Genomic DNA, 24,050 nt, shown 5'->3' with positions numbered 1-24,050 from the left:
CTCACATTTTTGGCTTCATGCTCTTTGTGCCTTCAAATGACTGTGATTTTGTAGTGTTTTCTATGGAGCCAGGAGGAGGATAAGTTCAGGCTCTCCAGTAGCACGACTGATTGAAATCGATTACTGATAGTTTGGAAAAGTTTATTTAGTCTTCAAACTTATTATGGGTAGGACTATATACATTTTTAGGATCGCCATCAAATTTGAGAATCCTGTCAGTTTTCTCTTATATGCTAGTTGTGAGAAGATAGGGAAGAGTTTTCTACAGACTAGCTTCTAGTTCCATATGGTCGCTTCTTTCTTTCCATGTGTGCCGGTTGCTGCTACGCATGCTCACACGCTCCTCTGGCCCTGCCCTTCATGTCACCATGCCAAGCCATTCGGCATGGTGGACAGTGGAAGCATTTCTGGAAGCCATTCCTACACAGGATGGCTAATAATAACTTACAGACAGATGTGACGGCAAACCCCACAGATATATTCCATCAAACCCAGAGGCAATTTCATCTCCACTCAACTTGCCTTCAGCCAGAAATGCCAGTGCCACCTGACACAAAATATAATGGAGGTCACAGTGGAAAGAGACAGTGGTTATATCTGCAGTCAGAATAGCTGATTTTTGCAGACTTAAAAAAAGGTGTTCATGTGTGATCGTGTGAACACCTTGCTAAGGTCCCTGGGAGCCTTGAAGCCTCGGCTTCATTAGCTTCACAGTAAATTCACCTCTGCTCACTGGTGACAAAATCTCAGGACAAGGCAGGACACCAAAAGCCCGGGACCCACCCTCACTCAGTACCAGACGTCCATCCTCTCTAGTTGGCCTTACCTACCCAAAGCCCAGTCTTGAGAAGTGAGGCTGTCGTCCCTAAAGCCCCTGCGTGGACCAACCCTCTGGCTAGCCAGATTGAACTACTTGGCATTTTCAAAACACATTGCGCTTTCCTGCCTTTCTTATGCTTCCTGACGACCATACGCTCCCTCCAGGGTTCAGCTCCTCAACCCTTTCCTTCATGGACCTTCCCATGTGACTCTCCTCATCATTCCTCTGGTGCTTCCCGGCTTTGTTCATCTCTGGTCTGGTTGCTGTGTCTTCCCTACAGTGTGCTCTGAACGTGGATGCTCTTGTGTCCACCTCTGGCTCCCAGACTGGAGAACACACATCGGTGGGCTCTGGCCCAGTGTAACCCCCTTGTCTGGCTGGCTTTGCCCACGCAGTGTCGTTTTTGATTTGTGGTTTTAATTTTTATCCGGTATATCACACGGGGAATTTAGTAAGTGAAATACCCCTGAAAGGACTGTTAGGAAAAACAGCAGTGCCCTGTCCTCTATCATGCTCATCCTTTTCCCCAGAGGTCACTGTTTTCAATTTTCTGATAGTTACACTTGTCTTCTGAATCACAGGCTTCCACTGCTCGCTCTGGAGTTGTCTGTTGTAGACACTGCATTTATGTTGTGAGCTGCATTTCCCGATCAGTCCCATCGTCATAAGCTCATGTTCTGTTGACTATACAATTGTAATGCATGGTTGAGTTGGATATTATAGTTGTATTACATATTTTCTTTCTCATGCAACATGTATTTTCCTTTAAAAAAAAAAGTGTGTTTTTTCATTTGCTTAGCTTTCTGTGTATCTGCTAATAGTCATCTTTGAACTTCCCAGCAGAATGTTTGATGATCTACTCAGGGCTGTTAAACTCATCAGATTCATGGCTGTAGAGAAATGGTCTTCACTGTCTTATGCATCAGAAGCACCCGGAAAGCTTGTAAAGGCAGACTCAGTCCCCTCCCCAGAGTGTCTGACCCACTAGGTGAGGAGCAGGGCTGAGAATTAGCATTTCCACCAAGTTCCCAGCTGATCTGATGCTTCTGGGCGGGAGACAGCACTTTGAGAACCGCTGCTGCATTTTGTTATGTGAATAAATGACTGTTTATTCAACTCTTGAGGAAACTTTGGATGATGTCCAGTTTGGAGTTATGGATAATGTTGCTCTGAACATTCTTGCCTGTGTCTTTTGGTTTCGTATGTATGTGTTTCTACTGGGGATATTTTAATGATCGGAGTGAAATAATTGCTGTGTCATCAGGTGTGAAGTTCTGCCAGGTAGTTTTCTACAGTGGATGTACCAATTTACACTCCTACCAGCATGGGTGAGGGTTCCTGCTGCTCCACGTCTTGGACGACACTTGGTATTGTCTGTCTTTTCCACGGTAGCCGGTCTGATGGGTTTCAGGTGGTATTTCATTGCTTTAATTTGCATGTCCCATACGACTAATCAACCTAAGTGTCTTGTCATGTGCTTCTTGGTTATCTTGTTTTTACAATGGTGGCACTAAAATGCTGATTACAAATGTGTTCAGGCACCGAACAAATATTTATTGAGTGATTCTGACAAGGACTGTACCTTTACTCTGAGTATGATAATGAGGTTCTGGGCAGTCCTGTGTGGGGCCCTTACAGGGTGACAGGGAGCTCACCCTAGCTGCTGTGTGGGACCCTACAGTGCCCCCGGGGACCAGAATTGGCTATCTGATAGGAAGCTGTTCACGTAGTCCAAGTGAGAAATGAGGGTGGATTGATTGGGCAAAAGTGAAGAAGGAGGTAAAACAGATGCGTTTCAAAGGCTGAACTGCCAGGCTTGCTGTTGGATGGAGGCAGAGTGTGAGACCCAGAGAAAAGGCAGGGATGCCTTCCAGGGTTTGGGCCTGCAAAACTGGTTGAATGGATTTGCCATCTTCCAAGATGGGGAAAGGGCAGGAGGAACAGGTTTGGAGGTGGAAGTCAAGTGTGTTTCAAGCACGTCAAGCTTGAATTGCCGGTGGATTTCTAAGTGGAGGTGTTGAGTTTGTATCTGGAGTTCAGGGCACAGGGTGAGGGTGGAGACCCCAATCTGGGAGCCCATGGCCCGGGCTGGGGTTTAAGGCCAGGTTCCGGGACCAAGAGAGAGCCGGTTTGTCCACCCGTGGACTCCGCCTTAGGGTGCTCCCAAGTTAACCTCCTGGATTTTCTCTGGGAGATTTCCAGACGTCAGTGTGTAGAGGTCTCAGGTCACTTATTTCTTTCAGAAGAGACTCCCTGCCCCTCTCCCACTGGGCGCTGGAGGAAGGGAGGTGGCAGGTGGCAGTTTCTCCACTTCCCGCCTTCTGTCCCCCACCTCCCCTCGGCCCCGTGCTGCATTTTGTGCCCCGGGTCCAGGCCTCCTGTTCCTGATTAGCTCCGCAGGGTGGGGAGTCAGCCTGCACTTACAATTGTAAAACTTTTGCCAACATTTGAAACCTCCGCCAAGATGGAACTCCCGAGAGACAACTGGCGAACGTAAAGTAGCAGCTGCCCTCTGTGGGGCACATGTGGTCCAAGTGTCCTGGGCCCACCTCTCCCTGACCCTGTGTGTGAGGCCAACTGCCATTTTCCTTGTGTGTTGTTGTAAGGAAAGAGGCATGTTTCTTATGCCCATTTTGCTAACAAGCTGGGGTGGGGGATGAGAGCACGCTCATTGTTTCAGAGGCATTTGCATCTGCCCCGGCAGGAGGAGTCCGTGAAATCCCACATCTTACTAAAGGGATGGAAGCAAAGGCTGGTGTCACTCCCACGTGAAGGTGAATCAGCCTCTGTGGCCCTGAGATATTTACTTGCTAACCTAATGGAGCCCTCGTTAATGGAGTTTACAGTCTTTGGGGCTGGCGGGGAGAGTAGGCTGAAATCTTACCACTTAGCCAGAGAATGGAAACGATGCTAGTGAGTTCCAGAGCCCCCCACTCCACTCCCCAGCCCTAGGAGTTGTGGGGGGGGATGCTGAGCTCTTCCAGCTAGCCTGAGGTTTAGAGAGGAGAAGGGGACTTTTGTATCCAGGCTCCTCCCCGTCTCTCGGCCTCATCAGGCTGGAACCGAAGGCTGGTGGGCTCACATCTTTCTCCCATGGAAGATGAGGGAAGAATTCAGTTGAGTGGTGGTGCCACGTCCTTGTAGCTAAGCCAGTTTCAGGATCTCTGCGTCCACTGTCCCGGCAGTGCCTGGGCTACCTGGGTGGTGCACTCAGCATGCAGTGGGCATTGGAGCCCCCCACCCCCCACCCCCCGCCCCAGGCCTCCTGGGACAACGAGTAGCTTAGCCAATGATCACAATAGCATGCAGGATGGCTGTGGTGGCCATCTTCCCAGGCCCTGGAAGATGGGGGACAATTTCCTGGAAGAAGTCATACCTGCACTTGTGATTTTAAAAGGAAAAGCGGGATTCCCTAGAGAAGTTGGGTGACAGGCTCGGGAAAGGTGAGGGTGTCAGGGCAGAGAGAGAAGATGAACTCCCTGAGGGGAGAAAGCCAAGGCGGCACGCAGGAACGGCAAGCACGTAGCACGTTGGCTGAAGCTGAAGTTGGAAGAGGAGGGTCAGGCCAGTGGGTGGGCAAAGTTTGGGGGGCTTGAGGAGACCCTCAGTGGACGGTGGGGTTGCAGGGATTATTGTGCCCAAACTGACCAACGTGAGTCTCAGTGATGGTGTTGTGGGTGGTCTTGGCCGTGAATTGTGAGGTGAAGGAGACCTAGTTGTGAAGAGCCTAGGGGTTTCTGGCGCAGGCAGCTGGGTGCGTTCCACTGCTTGGGAACCCCACACCTGATAGGGATTCAGGAGTCCCGGGTTGGGGGGGGGGGGTTGGCTCTGGTCAGCGACAGAAGATTTGGAGCACCTGCCGCGCAATCCCTTTTCCTGCACTTACAGCTGTGACCATGGCAACTTTCCTCATTTCTTTGTGCCTTGGTTTCCTCATCTTCAACTTAATTATCACTACATCAGAGTTCTTTTGAGGGTTCGCTAGTTGGTACGCGTGAACTGCTTGGAGTGGTGCCAGGGCAGGGTGAGCCCTCAACAGGGTGATGGTGCGGCCACCAAGCTGTAGGAGGTGGGATCCAGGGAGCGGCCCCTGCTGGCGGGGCCCAGCCTGCGATCTGGGATGTGCCTCTTGTAAGGAATGGTCTGAGGTGGAGAGGGTCAGGTGACACAAAAGGCAGTTGAGGTGTGGGGGAAGGTTATCCTCAGGATGTGTCACACGAGGTGGCCAGGCGCCCAGTGGGGCTGGTTCAGAGGAGTGCCGGGGCATCAGGAAGACAGTGGGCGGGGGGTGACCGGACTTTAAAAAGTAGAGATAGCAAGTTGGAGGAAACGCCCATGAAGCTGAAGAGGGAGGCAGTGACGCTGGAGAGCTTTAAGACTCGCTGGCTTGTGATGCCTGAGAGCCCGGCATCCATGGCCCACCTCTGCTTTCACCAGCTCCTCCTCGTTCCCTTGATTAGGTTCATTTGTGAGTTATTAGCAGATGTTAACTGCTGACCCGCATGCCACAGGAGAGCCACATGGAATTCACTTTGTGGGCTTTATTGATTGTCCTGTGTATTAGGATTCTCCAGAGAAACAACCAACTGGAGGCCAGCAAGTCCAGTTTGCAGGGTGGGCTGGCAGGCTGAAGACCCAGGGAGAGCCAGTGAGCCAGCCCAAAAGCCATAGGCAAGAAGAGCCAATGTTGCAGAATAAGACCAAAGATAGTCTGCTGGAGTTCTCTCTCACTCAGAGAAGGATCGATCTTTCCTTCTATTCAGGCCTTCAACTGATTGGATGAAGCCCACCCGCATTACAAAGAGCAATCCGCTTTGCTAGTTAAAATGTTAATCTCATCCGAAAACACCCTTGCAGCAAAGCCCAGACTACCATTTGACAAAACATTTAGGGTACCCCATGGCCCAGTCAAGTTGACTCATAAAATTAACCATCACATCACACTCACTTGTGTTCAGATATGTCTAGAACCTGAAATGTATAGTCAGTATCGTCAGGACTGTACCTCCAATCGCCACATTTTTCCCAGTCCAACAGAGGAAAGTCCTGTTGCCTATTAGAAACCCGCTTCTGGCAGAGTTTTTTTTGGGGGGGTGTGCTGGTCCATGCGTTCTGGAACACACACAAGTTGCTCTGTAGTTATGGGTATTAATTGTATAGCAGACTTGGGGACAGTAACGTAGAACCAAGATGGTGTAGAGACCAGAAGGAGGCTTTGGGACACATCCCCGAATGATGCTTCTGACACGGAACCCGATGGTTTCCCTTCTTTTAGGTTTGAAATTCAGGAGTCAGTGACTAAAGGCTCATATTTTATATATTAAACATTAACAGAATGTTATCTGGAGGGAAAGCCCAGGCCAGGAGGTCTGTGAAGTGCATGCTTAGTTAGTGAGTAGCTGAAAAACATTAATTAAAAAACAGCATACACTAACTGACTGCTGGCAGAAGGAGCATGTTTACAATGTTAAGAGCAAAGATAGCTGTCGTAAAGGGCTTAGCAGGGAAGTGCCCTGACAGCCTCACGGCCACCCGCCTGTGAATGGGACTGTGGTGGAAGGCAGGGGCTGTGTGAGTCTACTGCTGATTGATTGAAAAAAATACAGCACTGTCTCGTCGCCCTTCCTTGCAGTGTAGGAACATTTAAGAATAAATCTTTTCTTAACCCGGTATTTTAGGATCCCATTTGAGATCTGTACCTTGTGTATAGGTTTTTGATTTTTGCCGTAAGTCATTAAGTTCCATCAGGCATTTGCGCTCAAAAATAACAGTGGTGCACGTCCTTGTGTACATAGAAATCATTTTGCGTCCCAAGACCATGACATAGGATTCCTCATTTAGTTCTTCCAACAACTGTGTCTGAGGTGCCACTGTTATCACAGATGAGGAAACTAAGGCTCTGAGAAGCTCGGTGATGCCCCCCACAGTCTCCCAAGTGGAGTTGGAACTCAGATCTGTGATTCTAAACTGTAGGTTTATCATCTGTGCTCCCTACTGATATTATGAAATGGGTGCAAGCAGGAACTGCATTCTAGACCAGGGGATTTTTCATATGTATTTCCTCCCCAAAGAACTAGCGTTTTCAAGTCACTGGGGACTGAAAGGAGGCTGCTGGTTCGTCTAGCTTTCCCAGGTGTGGGAGCCCGGCTGATAAGTCTGTGCTGTCCCATTTCAATGCATGTCACCTTGCCGGGTCTAGAGCCTGAGGGGCAGTGTTGTGGGGAAGGCTGGGTCCTGGACCTGCCAAGATGAAAGGCAGGGCTCCTGCCCTGCAGCCACTTCCCATCTAGTGGAAGAGGCTGGACAGTGCCTTATACTGATAAAGCAGTGCAGCGCGTGCAGCGACTGAGATGTGCCTTTGTGCTGCGGGAACTGCTGAGCCAAGGGGAAGGGCCTCACCCAGGGTGAGTGGGCGGAGGGCTACACAGGCAGTTTCCCGGAGGAGACGGGCGTGAGCAGGGTCCTCAAGGACAAATAGGCTTGGCCCTTGCAGGAGAAAGAACATCCGTCCAAAGACGAAGTTGCTGGAGAGCGAACAGCAGAGAGTGACTGGGCATGGCAAGGGGGACAGGTGCCACCCAGGCTGGCCACAGACGTCCTCACACACAGGACATGGGGCCTGCCATCCTTTTCAAGGCGGCGTGGGGTGGGGCAGGGAGAGGACAAGTCACAGGGTGTGCCAGGAGACAGATCTGCTTTCTGGAGAGGCCGCTGGGCTCTGGGTGGACGACGCTGCAAAGGGGCAAGACAGGAGGTTTGGAGGTTGAGCAACACGGGCAAGTGAAGGCAGGCAGCGTGAGGTTAGCGTAGTTCTGGGAAGTCATTCAGAAGTAGGGTCCACATATCTGGGTGTGTAACCCGATGAGAGGGAGGAGTTCAGGTGTCCCAGCAGATGGGATCCAGGGCCTGGAGGAGCTGCGGCAGAGGAGAGAGGGCTGGCCCCAGCACCGCTTCAAGTTGCCAGTGAACACGGAGGGTGGTGTGGCCTGCCCCACCGTTAAAGGACACGGGCACATTCAAGTCCCATGGCTTTCCTTGTGACACATGCCCACGTCGAAACAGTCATGGCAGAACAGTCATAAATATTAATAGACACAGACCAGAAATATTTTGAAAAAGAGCATGATTCGACACCTTCCTCCTGAATCCATAAATCTCCCCTCCTTTGTGTGATTTGTAGCTAGGGCCTGGGTCCTCTGGAAAGTGTGCCCAGATGACATCAGACATTGCCCAAACTACCCACACAGGTCCCTGAGCATGCATCTCCTCAACATACGAGGGTTGTGTATATTTTGGATCTTAAAGACCAAATGCATAAATACCAGGGTGGTTAGATATGGCTTCACAAGAGCACTTGCTAAAAAAGTCTTCCAGACTTTAGTCACCTATGAGCTCAGTGTGTAGCAACCAAGAAATCTTCATTCCGATGTCCACCAACACCTGACTGTGTAGCAGCCCCCGTGTAGGCCACAAAATCCACCTGTGGAAGGTGGATACCTAGACAGGCCCGATGGGGCTCCTTTGCCGGCATGCACTGACGTGGAATCCCAAGAGGCCAGCTGTGTGGTTTGTGTAAGTGCCCTAGCAGCACGCTGAGAGGGTGAGTGCCCTCCCTGCTGTGCCTGCAGATGTTGGAGACCCATCATACAGGAGGTGACATCTGAGCTGAGTCACCACATGGGCCAGAAGAAGGCTGGCGGTTCTGTCAGAGGGGAGACTTGAGAGTGAATGATTCACTTAGGCTGGAGCCCAACAGTCATGGAGCGGGGAGGGGAGGGAAAGAGAATGCAGAGTTTAGGTGAGGCCCATTTGTTAGGTTGGTGGCTTGGCTTTGTTCACAGACCAGTGACAGAAGCAAGGCAGGTTTCTTTCTTTCCCACAACAGCCCAGTTAGGGGTCTGGGGAAACGGGGGCTGTGCTTCTCCAAGTCACCCAGGGACCCAGGTTCCTTGGCGCTTGTTGCTTTAAGGAGGTCTTCTCTTCCCACATGACCAAAGCTGACCTCTCACCCCCACAGCTACATCACCAGCTGGTGGCAAAGGGAGAAAGGACAGGAGGGAGTAGTGCGCAAACAGTGGCCTTTTATGGTGTGACTCAAGTTGCACGTAGCCCTCCGTTCACATCCTCCTGGGCAGAAAGCAGGGCCATGCCTACCTGCCTGAGAGGCAGAGAGGTGTGGACTGTTGAGTCTTGCTAAACTTGGGCCTTCTCTCCCTGAAAGGAAGAAGAGGATACTGGCTACTTGGGATTAAAGTCTCTGCCAGGAGACCACCTCTCAAGAGCTATGGTATGCCACCTGGGGGGTTTTGTATCCTCAGAGTCTAGGGAGCCCCTAAGTGCTTTATGCTGGGATTAAGGTCAGGGGGTTAGCAAGCCCTTCTGGTTGTGGTGTGGTGAGTGGACACGGGGGCCGTAAAACAGATTCGAGCTGGCTCCAGGAAGGGGGGGGGGGGCAGTGGATGGAGGCTGGAGGAAGAGACTCCAAGTCTATCTTAACTTTCTCACAGGACAACCAAAAACCCACAGTGAAATAAAACGAAGAGACCAAGGTGGTCAGTGTTCATATAAGCGCTAATGGTCCAGTTGGAAAAAATGTGCAGAGTCTATCCAAGCAGTTTGATGTGTATTTTCTTCATGATTCAAAGACTTCTGTGCACCTACTCTATGCCAGGTATGGTTCTAGAGGCTAGGGGTGTGGCAGGGAACTAAAGTGCCTCTGCTCTCCTGGGGGAGACATACCATCAACAAAGGGACAAGTGAGATGATTTCAGATGGCAAGAAGTTCTGGATAGGTTAGAAGATATAAAGTCCCTGGAATAGAAAGAGATTTGGTTAGGACCAGTCAGAAAACCAGAGTGGCAGAAGGATGGCGAGACTGGGAGTGGCCTATGGGAGGTGACATCTGTAGGTCTAGGTTTTTCCTGAAAGCCATGGCAGTCTTTGCGTAGTTCTAAGCATTAAAGTGATTGGAGCTGACATATGTTTAAAAACCGCTCTGGGGGCACCTGGGTGGCTCAGTCGGTTAAGCCTCCGACTTCAGCTCAGGTCATGATCTCATGGTCCGTGAGTTCGAGCCCCGCGTCGGGCTCTGTGCTGACAGCTCAGAGCCTGGAGCCTGTTTCCAATTCTGTGTCTCCCTCTCTCTCAGACCCTCCCCCATTCATGCTCTGTCTCTCTCTGTCTCAAAAATAAATAAACGTTAAAAAAAAAAATTTAAAAAAAAAAAATAAAAAAATAAAAAAAAAATAAAAAAAAAAAAAAACCGCTCTGGCTTCAGCACAGAGGCTGCAGGGTGCATGGTTGGAATCATAATCTTGAACTGTACAAATGCTTACTGCATGTGCGGGTAGGGGCAAGTGTAACATGAAGCCAGAAGCCTGTGTCCTCTCAGGGTGGAGGTCCCAGGACTTCTGTGTGGTGCTGGGTCAGAACATCCAACCCCCGGGGACTCTTCCTCCTTCTGGGGTTTGAGAACCTGCTCTCAGCCCAACTACTCCAGTGTGGCCCCCAGCATCGGTGTCAACCATGGAACTTGTCAGAAATGTGAACATCAGACCTCAAACCCCACACCTACTTAACCACCAAAGTTTTCACTTCAGCAAGACCCCAGGTGACTGACTCATGCACAGTGAAGTTTGAGAGGCTTTGGTGGTGTGTCCTCTAGTCTTCCTCTCCCCTTTCCTCTGCTTGCATACATACCCCACACCTCTCCCCTTGCCTCTGCTTGCATACATAACCCCACACTTCCCCACACCTCTCCCCTTGCCTCTGCTTGCATACATAACCCCACACTTCCCCACACCTCTCCCCTTCCCTCTGCTTGCATACATAACCCCACACCTCCCCACACCTCTCCCCTTCCCTCTGCTTGCATACATAACCCCACACCTCCCCACACCTCTCCCCTTCCCTCTGCTTGCATACATAACCCCACACCTCCCCACACCTCTCCCCTTCCCTCTGCTTGCATACATAACCCCACACCTCCCCTTCCCTCTCCCCTTCCCTCTCCCCTTCCCTCTGCTTTCATACATAACCCCACACCTCCCCACCCCTCTCCCCTTCCCTCTGCTTACATACATACCCCACACCTCCCCACACCTCTCCTCTTCCCTCTGCTTGCATACATTCCCCACACCTCCCCACACCTCTCCCCTTCCCTCTGCTTGCATACATTCCCCACACCTCCTCACACCTCTCCCCTTCCCTCTGCATACATACCCCACACCTCCCCACACCTTTCCCCTTCCCTCTGCATGCATACACAACCCCACACCTCCCCACACCTCTCCCCTTCCCTCTGCATGCATGCATACCCCACACGTAACCACACACACTCCCTTCACACCTCCCCACACATACCACATACATCATATACACGTGAACCACACACACATCACATGCACACATAAAGCACACATGTATCACATACACAAATACATAAACCACACATATCGCCCATGTATAAACCACACAGACGTTGCCTATGTGCACATATAAACCAAATCACACACATGCACATATAAACACACACCATACCCCCCCCCATACATGCTCCACACTGACTTTCCATATAAGATGCAAGCTCACTGCCAAATGACCTACAAATAGGAGGTCTAGACTAGCCCAAAATTTAGGGATCCCTGGAGGACAAGGGCAGATGCTACATGAGCTGGATTGAGAAGTTTCAAATTTAAAAACAAGGAACCTGTGGAGATTTGGTAGGAACTTGCTGTGTGCACATTGATGTTTTAAGGAGATCAACCTGACGGTGCTAAGCAGAATATTGCAAATAGAAGGCCCCAAGTGGCAGACAGTCTGGGGACTGGCATAGAAATGTTAATGGATTATATGGGGCGCCTGGGTGGCACAGTCGGTTAAGCGTCCGACTTCAGCCAGGTCACGATCTCGCGGTCTGTGAGTTCGAGCCCCGCGTCGGGCTCTGGGCTGATGGCTCAGAGCCTGGAGCCTGTTTCCCATTCTGTGTCTCCCTCTCTCTCTGCCCCTCCCCCGTTCATGCGCTGTCTCTCTCTGTCCCAAAAATAAATAAACGTTGAAAAAAAAATTAAAAAAAAAAAAAGAAATGTTAATGGATTATATGTGAGTGCTATATGCTTTGTCGTTCACATTATTTACAAAATTACACTCCACATTTTCTGTAATATGTATCCGTTTGCAACCAAGATGAAAAACTGAACAAAACCTGTCTAGGCTCAGCACTGTTTTGTCCGGCTCTAGGATGAGGGCAGTAATTTGAGGATTGCTCAGTGTCTCAGGGTCTCCTGCTTATTCTTTAAAATCCCATCTGAGGTCCTCTTCCTCTCTCTAGACTTGGGGGTCATCTTTTCCTGCCCTCCTGCCTTTCAGCACCGTTAGTACATAGCGCAGGCTGGCCATGAAAGAGGCACTCAGGAAACATAAAGGTAGAAGGATAAGTCAAAGGATGTCGAGTCTGGGTAGCTGTGTGGTTGGTGGTGCTTTGGAAAGAAATGCAGGATCTTGGGGTGGTAGCCAGTTTGGGAGGAAAGGTCTGAAGTCATTTTTAGGTGTCCTGACTTTGTCATTGTGCGGAAGGAGACACTGAGCTGTTACAACAGACAAAAATGAAAAGAAAGCCCTGGGCTGGAGAAGGAGTGCTTTTTACTTATTTCACAGAGTAGACCTGATCCTTCCCAAGTGTCCTGTGACGGATTAACCGCTCCGCACACCTTCCTGTTTGGGCCCTCCAGGGGTTTCTAGAGCCAGATTGGGCCAGGCACGAGGCGGTGCCGGGAGGCTCCCTCTACACCTCGCCTCTGCATTTAGCGCAGCGGGTTTGGACCGGATGTGCTGGAGCTTGCACATCCACAGAGCCTGCCTGTGAGCCCAGAACTGGGGATCAGTGAGGTCCTGGCACCTAAGCCAGCCCATGTGCACGTCCCCCTTGGACGGTCAGTAGCGCCCTGACCAGAGCAGCAGGGAGAGTGGGACTTCCTGTTGGTGAAGTGCCTCTTAACCTCTCCCGGGTCTCCTTGTTGGAACGTTTGTAATCTGGATTCAAGAGCATAGTCCATTCCATGTGATGTGTAAAGTGAATTAGGGAAAATACATTTTTACACTGAAATCAAATTCCCGGGACTCTCTGGGGCAGAGGTGTTAGTTACATAATCTTCCACGGGTTGAAACTTCACGCTCTTTGGAGCCACTGTGTCTTTTCCTTCAAAGAATTGCTCACAGGCTGGGCAGGATAGTTTCAACCAGTGAGCCCACCTTCTGGTGCAGGAATAGCGGGTAGTTAGGTTCACTGAATCCCCAGCAGAAGATCTTGTGTGTGATGTTGAACCCCAGCGGCCTGCCCATGTTAGAAGCAGCCGGTGGCCCTCAGACCCACACCCGCCACCTCTTTTGTTCAGAGTTGCCCACAGGAGGCGTGAGTGTCTCTGCGAGACGAGGGAGCTTGTCGGTTTAACCACCTCCTGTACTTTTATGTACTTTCATTTCAGATCATCAGGAAAGCCCTTTCTGAGGAAAAACGCGTCTCAACAAAAACATCAGCTGCAGACCTCGTGACAGAAACGGATCACCTTGTGGAAGGTTTAATTATTTCCGAGCTGCAAAAGAGGTTTCCTTCGCACAGGTAGGTGTGTTCATTGGGAAGACACCCTAGTAACATGCTGCCAGCGTCTGACTCGGGGTGCCAGGCCGCTGGTTGCTGGGAGCAGATGTGAAACAGGGAGCCTTACAGTCTGCCTCTAAGACAGCGTGGTAAACACACAGTTGTTTTCATTCATTTTACTGTCATCTTGACGACCTTCATGTCAATATGTTACCTTACAAATACCAAGAAAGGTCCACTTCCTATAACGCACCCAGGGGAAGTCTCTGCCGTCCTCGGCTAAGCCACTTGGCGTATTTCTGGAGGGACTTGTGTCTGCTTGGTGACCCCATGCAGACTTTCCAAGACGGGCGCGGCCCCAGGTCCACTGGCTGATGGTGCGCCCCTGCCGGTCCTCAGTGATGCACCCTCCTGTGCCAGCCCAGACCAGCAGACCTGGAAGGCTGCTCTCCACCTGAGAAGGCCCTTATGAGGACTCTGCCCTCTTCTCTAGAGCAGAAGTTCTTAACCTTTCTGGCATCACCATGTGGAGAATCCAATGCAAACCACTAATTTTTTCCTCAGAAAAATTCAAATATGTATGCGGCATTTTGCATCTAGCTCCAGGGGAACCCTAGACCTCAGAGGAAGACTACCCTTGAACTCTGAGTGGGGCTTCTCAGGCCCTCCTTCACCTCTGGAGTTCCGCAGAAGAGAGTTGGAAAACCACTGCCTTAGATGAGAGGGGTCTTTCTCCTCACAGAGGAGACTAGAATAGGAGCTCTTGGATTTCTGGTTGTGGATAACTGTGATTGTGGTAAGGTTCCATGTTTGATGGGCTTACACAGCAGAGACCTGGAAGGTGACCTCCCTGAGCATCCACCTGGCACAGGGTGGGTGCAACAGAGTTTTTCCCCTGTGAGTGATTAAATGAAAGAAGGGACAAGCCAGCCTTCAAACATACCTCCTTTTTTCCCTGTTGTTTCCTCCTAGCTGGTTAGGTCATCTCAGGGTCACCAACTCTCCTTTCGAAATTCTCTCTGCCAGTGGGTCACGTTTGTTTTGTTGACACCCTTTATGTGTGACCGTCTGTTATTTCCTATTTCCTTATTCAGTGTGAAGTCAAGATTCCTAACATCTGTTATAATATTTTTAAGCTCTAAAATGTTTATGATTTTCTTTTAACATTTTGAAATATAAGGTAAATGACAATGCCAAAAGAATTCTATAGGTTGCTTTTATTCTTTGAGAGGAAAAAGGCTGCAGTAACCAACCAGCTGTTTGTGGTTGAGGAACTGTTTTGGTGCTTGAAGTTTCTGTGGTATCGGTCCAGGTGGCCGTGGCAGAAGTGAGGGCTGGCTTGGTTATGTGGTAAAGGCCTGGAGGTCACTGCAAGACCAGACATATTGACGTTATCAGGGCTTGGCTTTTGGCGTATTTCAGTTAGAATACTCTTGCCAAACTGAATTCTGAAATCACATACGTATTGTATGTGTTGGCAGCAATTGCTGAGTGGTTTGGGTCCACTCTTGTGGATTCATGTCAATATGGGGCATGGATTCCATTTGTACAAGGTATATTTAAATCTTCATTGCTGCATATCCCAGGAGAAAAGTCAGTGTGTTATATGAGTGATTGTACCTCCTTCCGGCCCCACCATCCTCCCCCGTCCCACTTGACCCTGCAGCCTGGGGTTGCCTGGAGATCACCAGACTCTGAAGCCCCTTTGGAAAAGCATTGACCCAGGGCAGTGGACCCTACCTAGGGTGTACTCCAGGCCCACCTGGGAGCTTCTCCAACCTGCTAATGCCCGGCCTCCATCTCTAAAAAGCCCTGGGAGATGCAGATGCACACATCTGCCCAGGAATCCGTGATTTATAGCGATGGTTCCCAAACTGCCCCGAGCTGGTGCCAGCCAGCCTGTGAGGGAAGAGATGTGGCTGCCCAGTGGTAAGCCCCGGTGTTTTGCCGCTTCCTTCTCAGCTCTGAGGGCACCACCAGGACTGGGGGAAGCCTGGATGTCCTGCTTCTACTCTGCTCAGTTTGCCTAGAAAACTCAAATAGATGAAATCATTTCTCAACATATCTATGCCAAGTTTGGTGTGGGTTTTTTTTGTTGTTTTTTTGTTTTTTGTTTTTTGTTTTTGTTTTTTTTTTTTTTGCTTTTTTGCCAGTGACTAGGATTTAAAATAATTTGGGAGCACTTAGTTATATTTTAGATCACAGATAAATTTGCAATGAGAAAGAATGGCATACACATTATAAAAAAGCATATTGTAATTTTTCTGCATTCAGAGCATTTAAATATATCCCTTAAATCAATTAGCATAAAGTTGCCTATGATTCTTATTTAGGAAGGACTCCCTGTTATTCTGAGCTTATGCTCATCCCCATTTTATGTCTTTTGTGAAACAATATTAAAGATATATTGCACCTGTTTGTTTTTAATAAAATAAGTCTACCTGGTGTAGACTCGGTGGTTTTATTATTTTATTGTACTCATTTGTGAAATCCAGAGTCTGGTCCCTTAGCTGGAAGACAGGAGTATGCTGAGCCAAAAAACTGTAAGATTGAAATTTGCTACTGCCCGCGGCTTTGGCAAATCACCCCAGCCAGTTCTCAGGGTCCCAGCCTTCTCATCTAGGATGGGGCACCCAGCCAAGGTCATCGTATGGTGGTAATGACAGAAAGCAAACCAGCAGGTTAAGGTTGACAGAGAAAGCACAGTATTGGCATTGACTACATTAGCCCAGTCCCCATCCAGGCCTGCCTTTGTTGGGTGCCTAAACCTGTTTTTAGTGAATGATTTTTGAGTCAGATCCAAGCTCCACAACTTTGGAAATGTTTAGTAGCATCACTGAACCATATTTATATACACCTCGTCCTTATCCCTTGTGTCTGGGTTGGCACAGGTGAAGGGAGGAGAGCAGCTTGAGCTGCTCAGTGCACCCAGCTGCCTCCTCTGTCCCAGAATGGGCTCCCCTTGGTGGGACACGGCCTCATCCATCATGGTGACTCCTTTGCCCTGCAGCATGCCCAGTATTCTCTAGACTTGGAAAATGTAAATTCCTGGCCACCACTGGCTAGACACTCACTCCCCACCGCTTTCCCACCGTGTTTTGCCCTGGGTGCCCATTGTCCTCGGGCAGCAGAGCCTGCTGCGATGCTGGCGAGGCCTGGGAGCATTAATTGGCTCCCTAGTTGACCAAAGGATGACCCTGATCTTGTCACAGAGTAGACAAACTAGCCAGGGGAAAAGGGCCTAGATGCCCTTGGCCATCAAAATTATAGGAAGGGTTTGTTAGGACTATAAGAAAAAAACGGTAGTTGAATTATGCAGCAGAATGTGTCATTCTAATCTGTTACGAAGCTTTGAAGCTTACCCCAGGTGCTGTTTTCGTCTTGTACATTAGCTGGCTTATGAAAAGGCCCAGGAGCTCCCTAAATTTTAGGTAGATTGTTTTTTTCCTACTTATGTTATGGATTTTATGTAGCTGTCCCAGTGCTTTTACTAAGATCTCCATAATTTCACACCTCCATGTGTCTAGCTTGATGTCCCTGTGGAGAGCTGAAGAAGGTTCTCTCCCATTCTTTAGGTACTAGCTTCCCAAATGAGGAAAATCAGGTTTCAGTGAATAAACTACAGCTCTCCTTACATACCAGGGAGGTATTTTGGATGCCTCAGAAGAGTGGACATCATCAAAGGCCCTGCCCCAAAGTGCCACCTGCAGGCACAAAGCAAGTAGGGAGGTGACAGACACTCCTTGCACCTCTGTCACTCGGGCAGCTGAGTAGAAAAGAAGAGAACTCTCAGGCATGAATAATCAACTGCGAAAGTCTAGGGCTCAGGATGATTACTTTGAGAGATTCCTACCAGAACTGCTGTGCAGAACAAAAGCTGTGTCAACAGAAGCATTGTGGGTGCTTCTTTCAACAGGCTGCTTGGTGACCCCCCCTAGACCATGTCCGTCCCACCTCCTGTCCCTGCCTGTCCTAAGAAGCCCCATTGGTGCACTGCAGGTTGTGCTCCCTGACTCATGTGTTAGCTGCCAGTCCTGCAGAGATGCTCTCTCCTCTTCCTTCCTGGGAGACCCCGGCAATTGCCCCTCCAACTCTAGAAGGTACCCACTTCCTGCTTAAATCAAGTTTAAAAAGGAAGAAAATTCCACATTTCTCCTCGGTTTCTGGGAATTTATATTTGGATGTGAGTCATTGCCATTTCTATCTTGACCTTAGTAATGCCTTCTCACTGCTTTATGATCCTTGTGCCCAATTGAAGATTTGGCAGTTGGTCCCTATATGTATGTTTTTGGGGTGTAGACCCTTTTCCTTAAGACCATAATCACAAGCCATTACATGGGAGGAAAATCATGTAGCTGTAGAAAAAAGGCATTGAAAAGGGATTTAATTCCTTAACTCTTTGGCTAAGAAAACTGGCAGAGCTAATGCTATGCCTGATCGTGACTCTGTGTGCACATCACCTGCCTTCCTGCTGCAGTCAGGGCACAGTCTTCACTGCCCGGCCCCACTCTACCCGGCTTGGCTCCTCCAGCATTGTCTTTCACCATGCCATGTCTACCATCTAGACCTACCTGCCTGGATCACATGATCCAGTGACCCAAAAATCCTGTGGAGGGGGGTGGTGGTAGGGAGGGCAGCTCCCAGCAGGAGGAGGGGACCAGGAGCAAACAAAAGCAAGGAACTTGCATCCCCTGCCTCTCTAGATTGTAAGCCTCTGGGCTCAGACTGTGCTCACCCAAGTTTTCTCTGTACTGTGACCATTTTTCAGGGTGTGGGTTGTGGGTTCCTCAGGTGTCTCACTCAGTGCTTCCCAACCCCAGCGCCCTGCCTCTCCCACGTGGGTTTCTCCAGGGGACAACAGCTGGGGGGAGGGAAACACTAACCTGAAAATGACACACATTCATTCGTCATATACACTGACAGGTTTCAGATGCTTTATCCAATAGAGGAGGTAGATGACTCTGTGCGTGCATGTAGAGCATGAGTTTCATAATCTGTAAAATGGAAAATGATGCTCCCAGAGTTGTCAGGGGACCGTACGAGTTACAAGGCGTGTGTCACTGCTGTACTGACGGAACCGTGACTTCAGAATGCACAGCACTTGTTCTTCCTTGAGTGTTACGGATCAGGACAACACTTGAAATGCAGCTAGTGAGAGTAAAGAAATGACTTTTCAGTTTTGTGAACTAACATTTAATTGAAATTATTTAAATTTAAACAGTCACATGTAGCCAGTTCGTACCGTGTTGGGCAGAGCAGTTATAAAGCTTTCCAGCTCCGCCTTTTTATTTACAGTATGATGTCCATCTCGGCCGCAAGTTCACTGCCACATATTAGGGCGGATGCACAGCTCCTCTGGAGCAAGTGGTTTCCGGGAGCACTTAGAGGCCAAGCTGCTCTCCTGCTCTGCTGCCTGAAGACCACGACTGACAACATACCAGATGCCGCAGGAGGACAGGAAATGTTTCTTGTTTTCCCTTCATTTATCCTTCTTGATAAAAACATACTGTATTCAGGCCCCCTTTTTCTCTAGTACGGACATGTGCATAGCATGAGAACCTGATAGAAAAACCCTCCACAAGGCCTTGCGTTCCCACACAGAACAAGTGTTTGCTCAGCGCCTGCTGCGGACCAGGCCCTGGCGACAAGGCCGAACACAGGGCAAAGGCCCCACTCCTGGTGAACCTGGGCTTGTTACATGACAGTTGGAGACACATACCAAGCACTCCGTGCACCAAGCCCTAGTGTGTAAGCTTTAGAGAGGGTATGTTCTTTACTCTCGAGAGCGGCTCCAGGAGGCGTAAGCAGAGGCTGGCCCTGCAGGGACACCGGCTCAGAGGTGGCGTCTGTGGTGCATAAACCAGTGCCCAAATGCCCCCACATGCTGTGCCGAGCCGGTGTGGATGGATGGAGGGCAAGGAGGACAAAGGGAAGAAGTAAGGGTGCCTTCCCTGGTTCTTGGTCTGAGCAGCTGGGTACTGATGGTGCCTTTTGTTGAGCTAGATGTGAGGAGGGACAACCAGGCTAAATGTTGAGATGTGTTTCTCTTGTGCAGGTTCCTAACAGGAAATAAGTGGCTTGCTCAAGTGAGGATGGCTCAGGAGGGCCTGTCTACTGAGGACTAATTATAGAGGAGGGAGCTGGGGACAGGGGCCCACTCTAGCCAGCGCAGGGGGTACACAGCCTCAGTCCTGGGCTGCCCGTGTTCTTATAGGGTGCGTGGGTCGCAGAGCATGAAGGAGAAGGTGTGGCCCACCCAGGGCTCCTGGGCCAGAGACCAGGGTGGAAAGGGCCTCTGAGGAGAAATGGCAGCTCCTGTGGAGCCCGAATGGTGGGTGGACACAGTTGTCACCTTCTCTGCAGCTCAGAGGAGGCCAGGCTGGGTACAGACCTGGGAGGTGTCATCTGTGGGTGACATTCAGTGTCTTGGGTCCAGTGAAGCAGTCCATGCCGGCCACAGCATTACTGGTGGGAGAGCTAAAGCCTGAGTCCTGGGTCCTGCTCCCTGGCCAGGATTCCACCTTCTCTTCTCTATCCTTTGTCTTCAGCCTTTTCTCCTCCAGACTAAAGTTAGAGCAGAGTTTAGCTTTGTGTTATAAAATCTGTTCCCCGGTGTTCTTCTCTCTAGTATTTCTCCACCTGACCCACTCACACTCCTTGATGCTTTCCCAAAACTCCTATGTTGAGGTGTCACTTCGTGTTTTCTAAGTCCTGCTAAGTAGGCTAGCAGACAGAAAAGCAGATGGTCTCTTGTAGATTCTGCTTCTGATTGACCCAGAGAAACCATAATGAAATCTCTCTGCTGTGTCTGCTTTGTCTTTAATGGGACTGGAAGCAGTTTGAAACGCTTTGTCTTGAGTTCTTGGCGACTTTTCTCAGGCTGAGCTCCTGTCCGCTACAGGTTCATTGCTGAAGAGGCTGCAGCCGCCGGGGCCAAGTGTGTGCTCACCCCCAGCCCCACCTGGATCGTCGACCCCATTGATGGCACCTGCAACTTTGTGCACAGGTGAGCATAAGCATGGATGACCCCCATTCCGGTGCCTAAACTGTCCTCAGAGCCCTCCAAGACTTTGTCTTTTCCAAAACAGCATTTTTTGAGGCAGGAGTATATAAACTTCTAGTAGGTTGATAGTCTCATTAAAAAGGTGATCATGTATTGATTTTTTTTTTAACTTTTTAAAAAATGTTTTTTATTTATTTTTGAGACAGAGAGAGACAGAGCATGAGCAGGGGAGGAGTAGAGAGAGAGGGAGACACAGAATCCGAAGCAGGCTCCAGGCTCTGAGCTGTCAGCACAGAGCCCGACGCGGGGCTCAAACTCACGGACTGTGAGATCACGACCTGAGCCAAAGTCGGACGCCCAATCGATTGAGCCACTCAGGTGCCCCTATCATGTGTTGATATTTTTTACAATAAGGTTTCCCATATTTCCTTCTTTTCCTTATTGTGAAATACTCTCAGCATGTAGGAAATCTTCATTTGTTTAAAAATGTTGTGTCTGCCATCTTTAAAATGTTGGTTTAAATTAAGAACCCCTTAAGGAACCCCTGGAGAAACAAGCAGGGTTATAAGACAAGTGTGTGCAGTCCAGCAGCTGCAGGAGCACGGGTCTGGACAGCAGTCCCTGAGGGGTGGCCTTCCAGAGCTGTCTTCAGAGGTGGGAGCAGACCTCATGCTACCGTGAGGTGGCTGAGGAACCCACTGGCAGCGGGCCGGGCCTAATCTGACTGAGTAAATAACAGCCAAAGAGCACTCCATTTCAGGGAGGTCAGAGAGGCCCTTGGGCAGAGGGGGAATGAGCTGCAGAGCTCGGGGAGGGGATAGGGATGTGGCTTCTGCTCCAGAAGCTCTGACCGATGGGATGGGCATCAGAGCTGTCCAAGGACACAAGGGCACTGAATGTGACACAGTTTCCACAGATGGTTGGTTCTCTGACGTGAACATGCATAGGGCCCCCGGAGAGCTGGCTGGCACAGGTTCAGGGCCCTGCCTGGGTCCCCGTCCAGGTTGGGCAGCCCATGGATGTGCATTCCTCACAGGCATACAGGCAACGCCAGCAGTGCGGGACCACACTTCGAGAGCCCCTTCCACAGATGACTAGGAAATACTCTGTTTCCTTACGTAAAGTGAAAAAGCATGAGCACATCCAGACTGGTGGGGTGGGAGGGGCTTTCCTCTGTGTTTTGCCTCAGATAGTGTGTTTATGTGTAAGTACTTAAAGTAATCCTGATCCATCATGTTAATCATCCTTTTCTTAACCCCTCACTGTGGGTTATCTTGAGAATTTAGTCTGTCATACCCACACATTGCCTTTTGAGGCAATGGAATAGTGCCATCTGGTGACAGCAGCAGTGTCACCAGCCTAATTTGAAGCACGACAACCCCCCCACCCTGGGCAGGAATTCGCATGGAGCCTCGGTCTCCCCTTGTAGGTGTGTTTCACTGAGTGGAGCTTCTGTTCTTCTGTCTCACTTGTGATTGAAGTGTGCTGGTAATGGGGACAGGACGGGCTGAGCCCCATCGTGTGGTGAAGGCCACACATCCACCAGCGAGCCTCTTCTGGGTCCCAGTGGTCCCTGGGCCACGCAGAACATGGAACCAGATAGACAGCTTGGAGGAGAGCATCATTTGGAAAACCAGTTGTGGTGCTGGTCGTCAGGTTCCAGGACACCTTCAAGGGCCACAGCGTAGTGATTCTTGTGGCCTAAAGACATCGGACGCCTTTGGCCACTGCAGCTCAGATAGGATCTGTTCATTCTCGTGTCCAACAGTGTCAGGGCTGAAGCATGTGAGAGAGAGCTTTCTGAGATACCTAAAGTGGAGCCTGGCGTGCCGTGTACTTGCTCAGCGAGCCACCCGCCAGATGGCCACGCCAACTGCTGCAGCCTCAGTCAGGGCTCACGTCTGTGTGGGACTGGTTTCATAGTTTTCCTGGAGGTTAGTAGTGCCTAGCTTCTTCCTACTTGCTGGTAACCTCTGCTGATCTTCACATAAAAGAGAGATTATTTCCAAGAGGTACAGCAGCAACAACAAAATCATAAAAGTGCAGGCAATCTGCGATGTCACAGCCCGCCTCTGACGGCTGTGGCCCATGCCTGCATAGGACCCAGGGTGAGGAGGGGCACTGTTGTCACCCAGACCTGGCCTCTGGGTGGAGGCTGTGATGCCCCCTCCTGGGGGCCCCTCCTCACCTCAACTGGGACGTGGGTCTGGCCTTTTGGGAGGTCTCTACTGTCCCTTATGTCTCTGAGAACCAGCAAGCTGATTATTAAAATACCTCTCAATTGGGTACTCGATGGTCATTGTTGAATTACATCAGTCTTACATGACTTTCAGAATACTGCTTTCTTTCAAGGTCAGCTATCTTACAACATGGTCAGTTAAACCTATTTGTCTTGGAAGCAGTTAGTGAAGTTGTGGGAAGTAATTTTTTAAAAAAACAAACCCACCCACACTGTATAAAGTTCTTTCTGTGCCTCCAGCGACGATGCTACATAGCCACACAGAGGTTCCTAAGAGTTTGCATGAGACCATTTATATTTTAGAGTGTAAACCATTCTGTTTTTCTTTGCAGATTTCCCACCGTGGCAGTAAGCATTGGATTCGCTGTAAACCAAGAGGTACATGGTGGGTGGGTCCCCCCGGCCAGTGGTCCTGAGCCCCTGGGGCCTGGTTTAGCACCTTCCTTTTTGGGTTCCATCACAGTACTCCTGTTTTCCCATCTTTGTCATGTGCCTTAATCATGACTAGTAAATTCAAGCATGTGTTTTTCAAATCCAAGAAAGTAAACAAATGAAAACTGGTTTTGGGGTGTGCAGGTTTGGGACTCCATGGCCAGCCCACCCCCGTGGTGGCTGACCCTTGTTCCCACCATGGTCTTTCTGTGATGCTGCTGGAGAAGCATGGAAAGGGAAGTTCTGAGCAAATGGTCCACGTTAGTCTCCCTCTGACCCCTGGGGCGTGTGACCTAGTCACACACAGAAGAAACTCCTATTTTTGGAGGACATTTTTAATCCCAGTATTTCATTAGTTCTTCCTCATCCTTCTCTAGCTATCAGCATGAGAACGAGACTGCTGCAGGGTTCCCATCACCCGCAGAGCTACGCAACGTCACAGGACCATAGGATGCATAAAGGCGTTAATCAACTTAAGCAGAGACACTTAACACTTCCTGTGCAGTCACCACAGTTATATTTAAATAGGACGGGGGGTTCGTATTTTCCAAAAGCAGCCCTCCGCCAGAGCACTGTTTTCTCTTCTTTACCCTCAGTGCCAGCATCAGTTCTCTAGCATGGAAACTGAGAGAAGTTTGTACCCGTGTAATAGTACTAAGGTGAAGATACCTAAAATTTTTGAAATCTGGTTAAGGAGTTAACTTGTCTGTCTGTTAGGTGTCATTGAGACCGAATAGGAGGCTGAGCATTAAGCTCAGAGGGTGACGCTCATGACCACGTGTCAGTAACTGGGTTTGGGGGACAAAATGCTGTGGGCGGGCAAGGTCTCCAATGGCAAGGCCCGCAGCCCCGCTGGGCCCAGTGCGAGTGCTCGCAGGTGGTCTGGACTTGTAGTAGAGGGCTCTGGTCAAGGGGAGCGTCCCAGCTTTCCTCACCCCTCCCTCCTGCTAGCAAAGGCCTC

The 24,050-nt window shown here is 49.9% G+C and overlaps 1 protein-coding gene across 1 annotated transcript in view; it reads left to right on the top strand.

Annotated features, from left to right (window-relative positions):
- Window positions 1-24,050, top strand: part of IMPA2 (inositol monophosphatase 2) — a 46,464-nt gene that overhangs the window by 3,323 nt on the left and 19,091 nt on the right. Inside the window, exons 2-4 of the mRNA XM_047828631.1 lie at window positions 13,303-13,436; window positions 20,317-20,421; window positions 22,990-23,035. Coding sequence (XP_047684587.1) covers window positions 13,303-13,436; window positions 20,317-20,421; window positions 22,990-23,035 — 285 coding nt within the window. The remainder of the gene's footprint in view (window positions 1-13,302; window positions 13,437-20,316; window positions 20,422-22,989; window positions 23,036-24,050) is intronic.

The sequence above is a fragment of the Prionailurus viverrinus genome, chromosome D3 (assembly GCF_022837055.1).
Source record: "Prionailurus viverrinus isolate Anna chromosome D3, UM_Priviv_1.0, whole genome shotgun sequence".
NCBI classification, from domain to species: Eukaryota; Metazoa; Chordata; class Mammalia; order Carnivora; family Felidae; genus Prionailurus; species Prionailurus viverrinus.
Note: the sequence above shows the minus strand (reverse complement) of the source record. Positions and strands in the feature narration are given on the sequence as shown.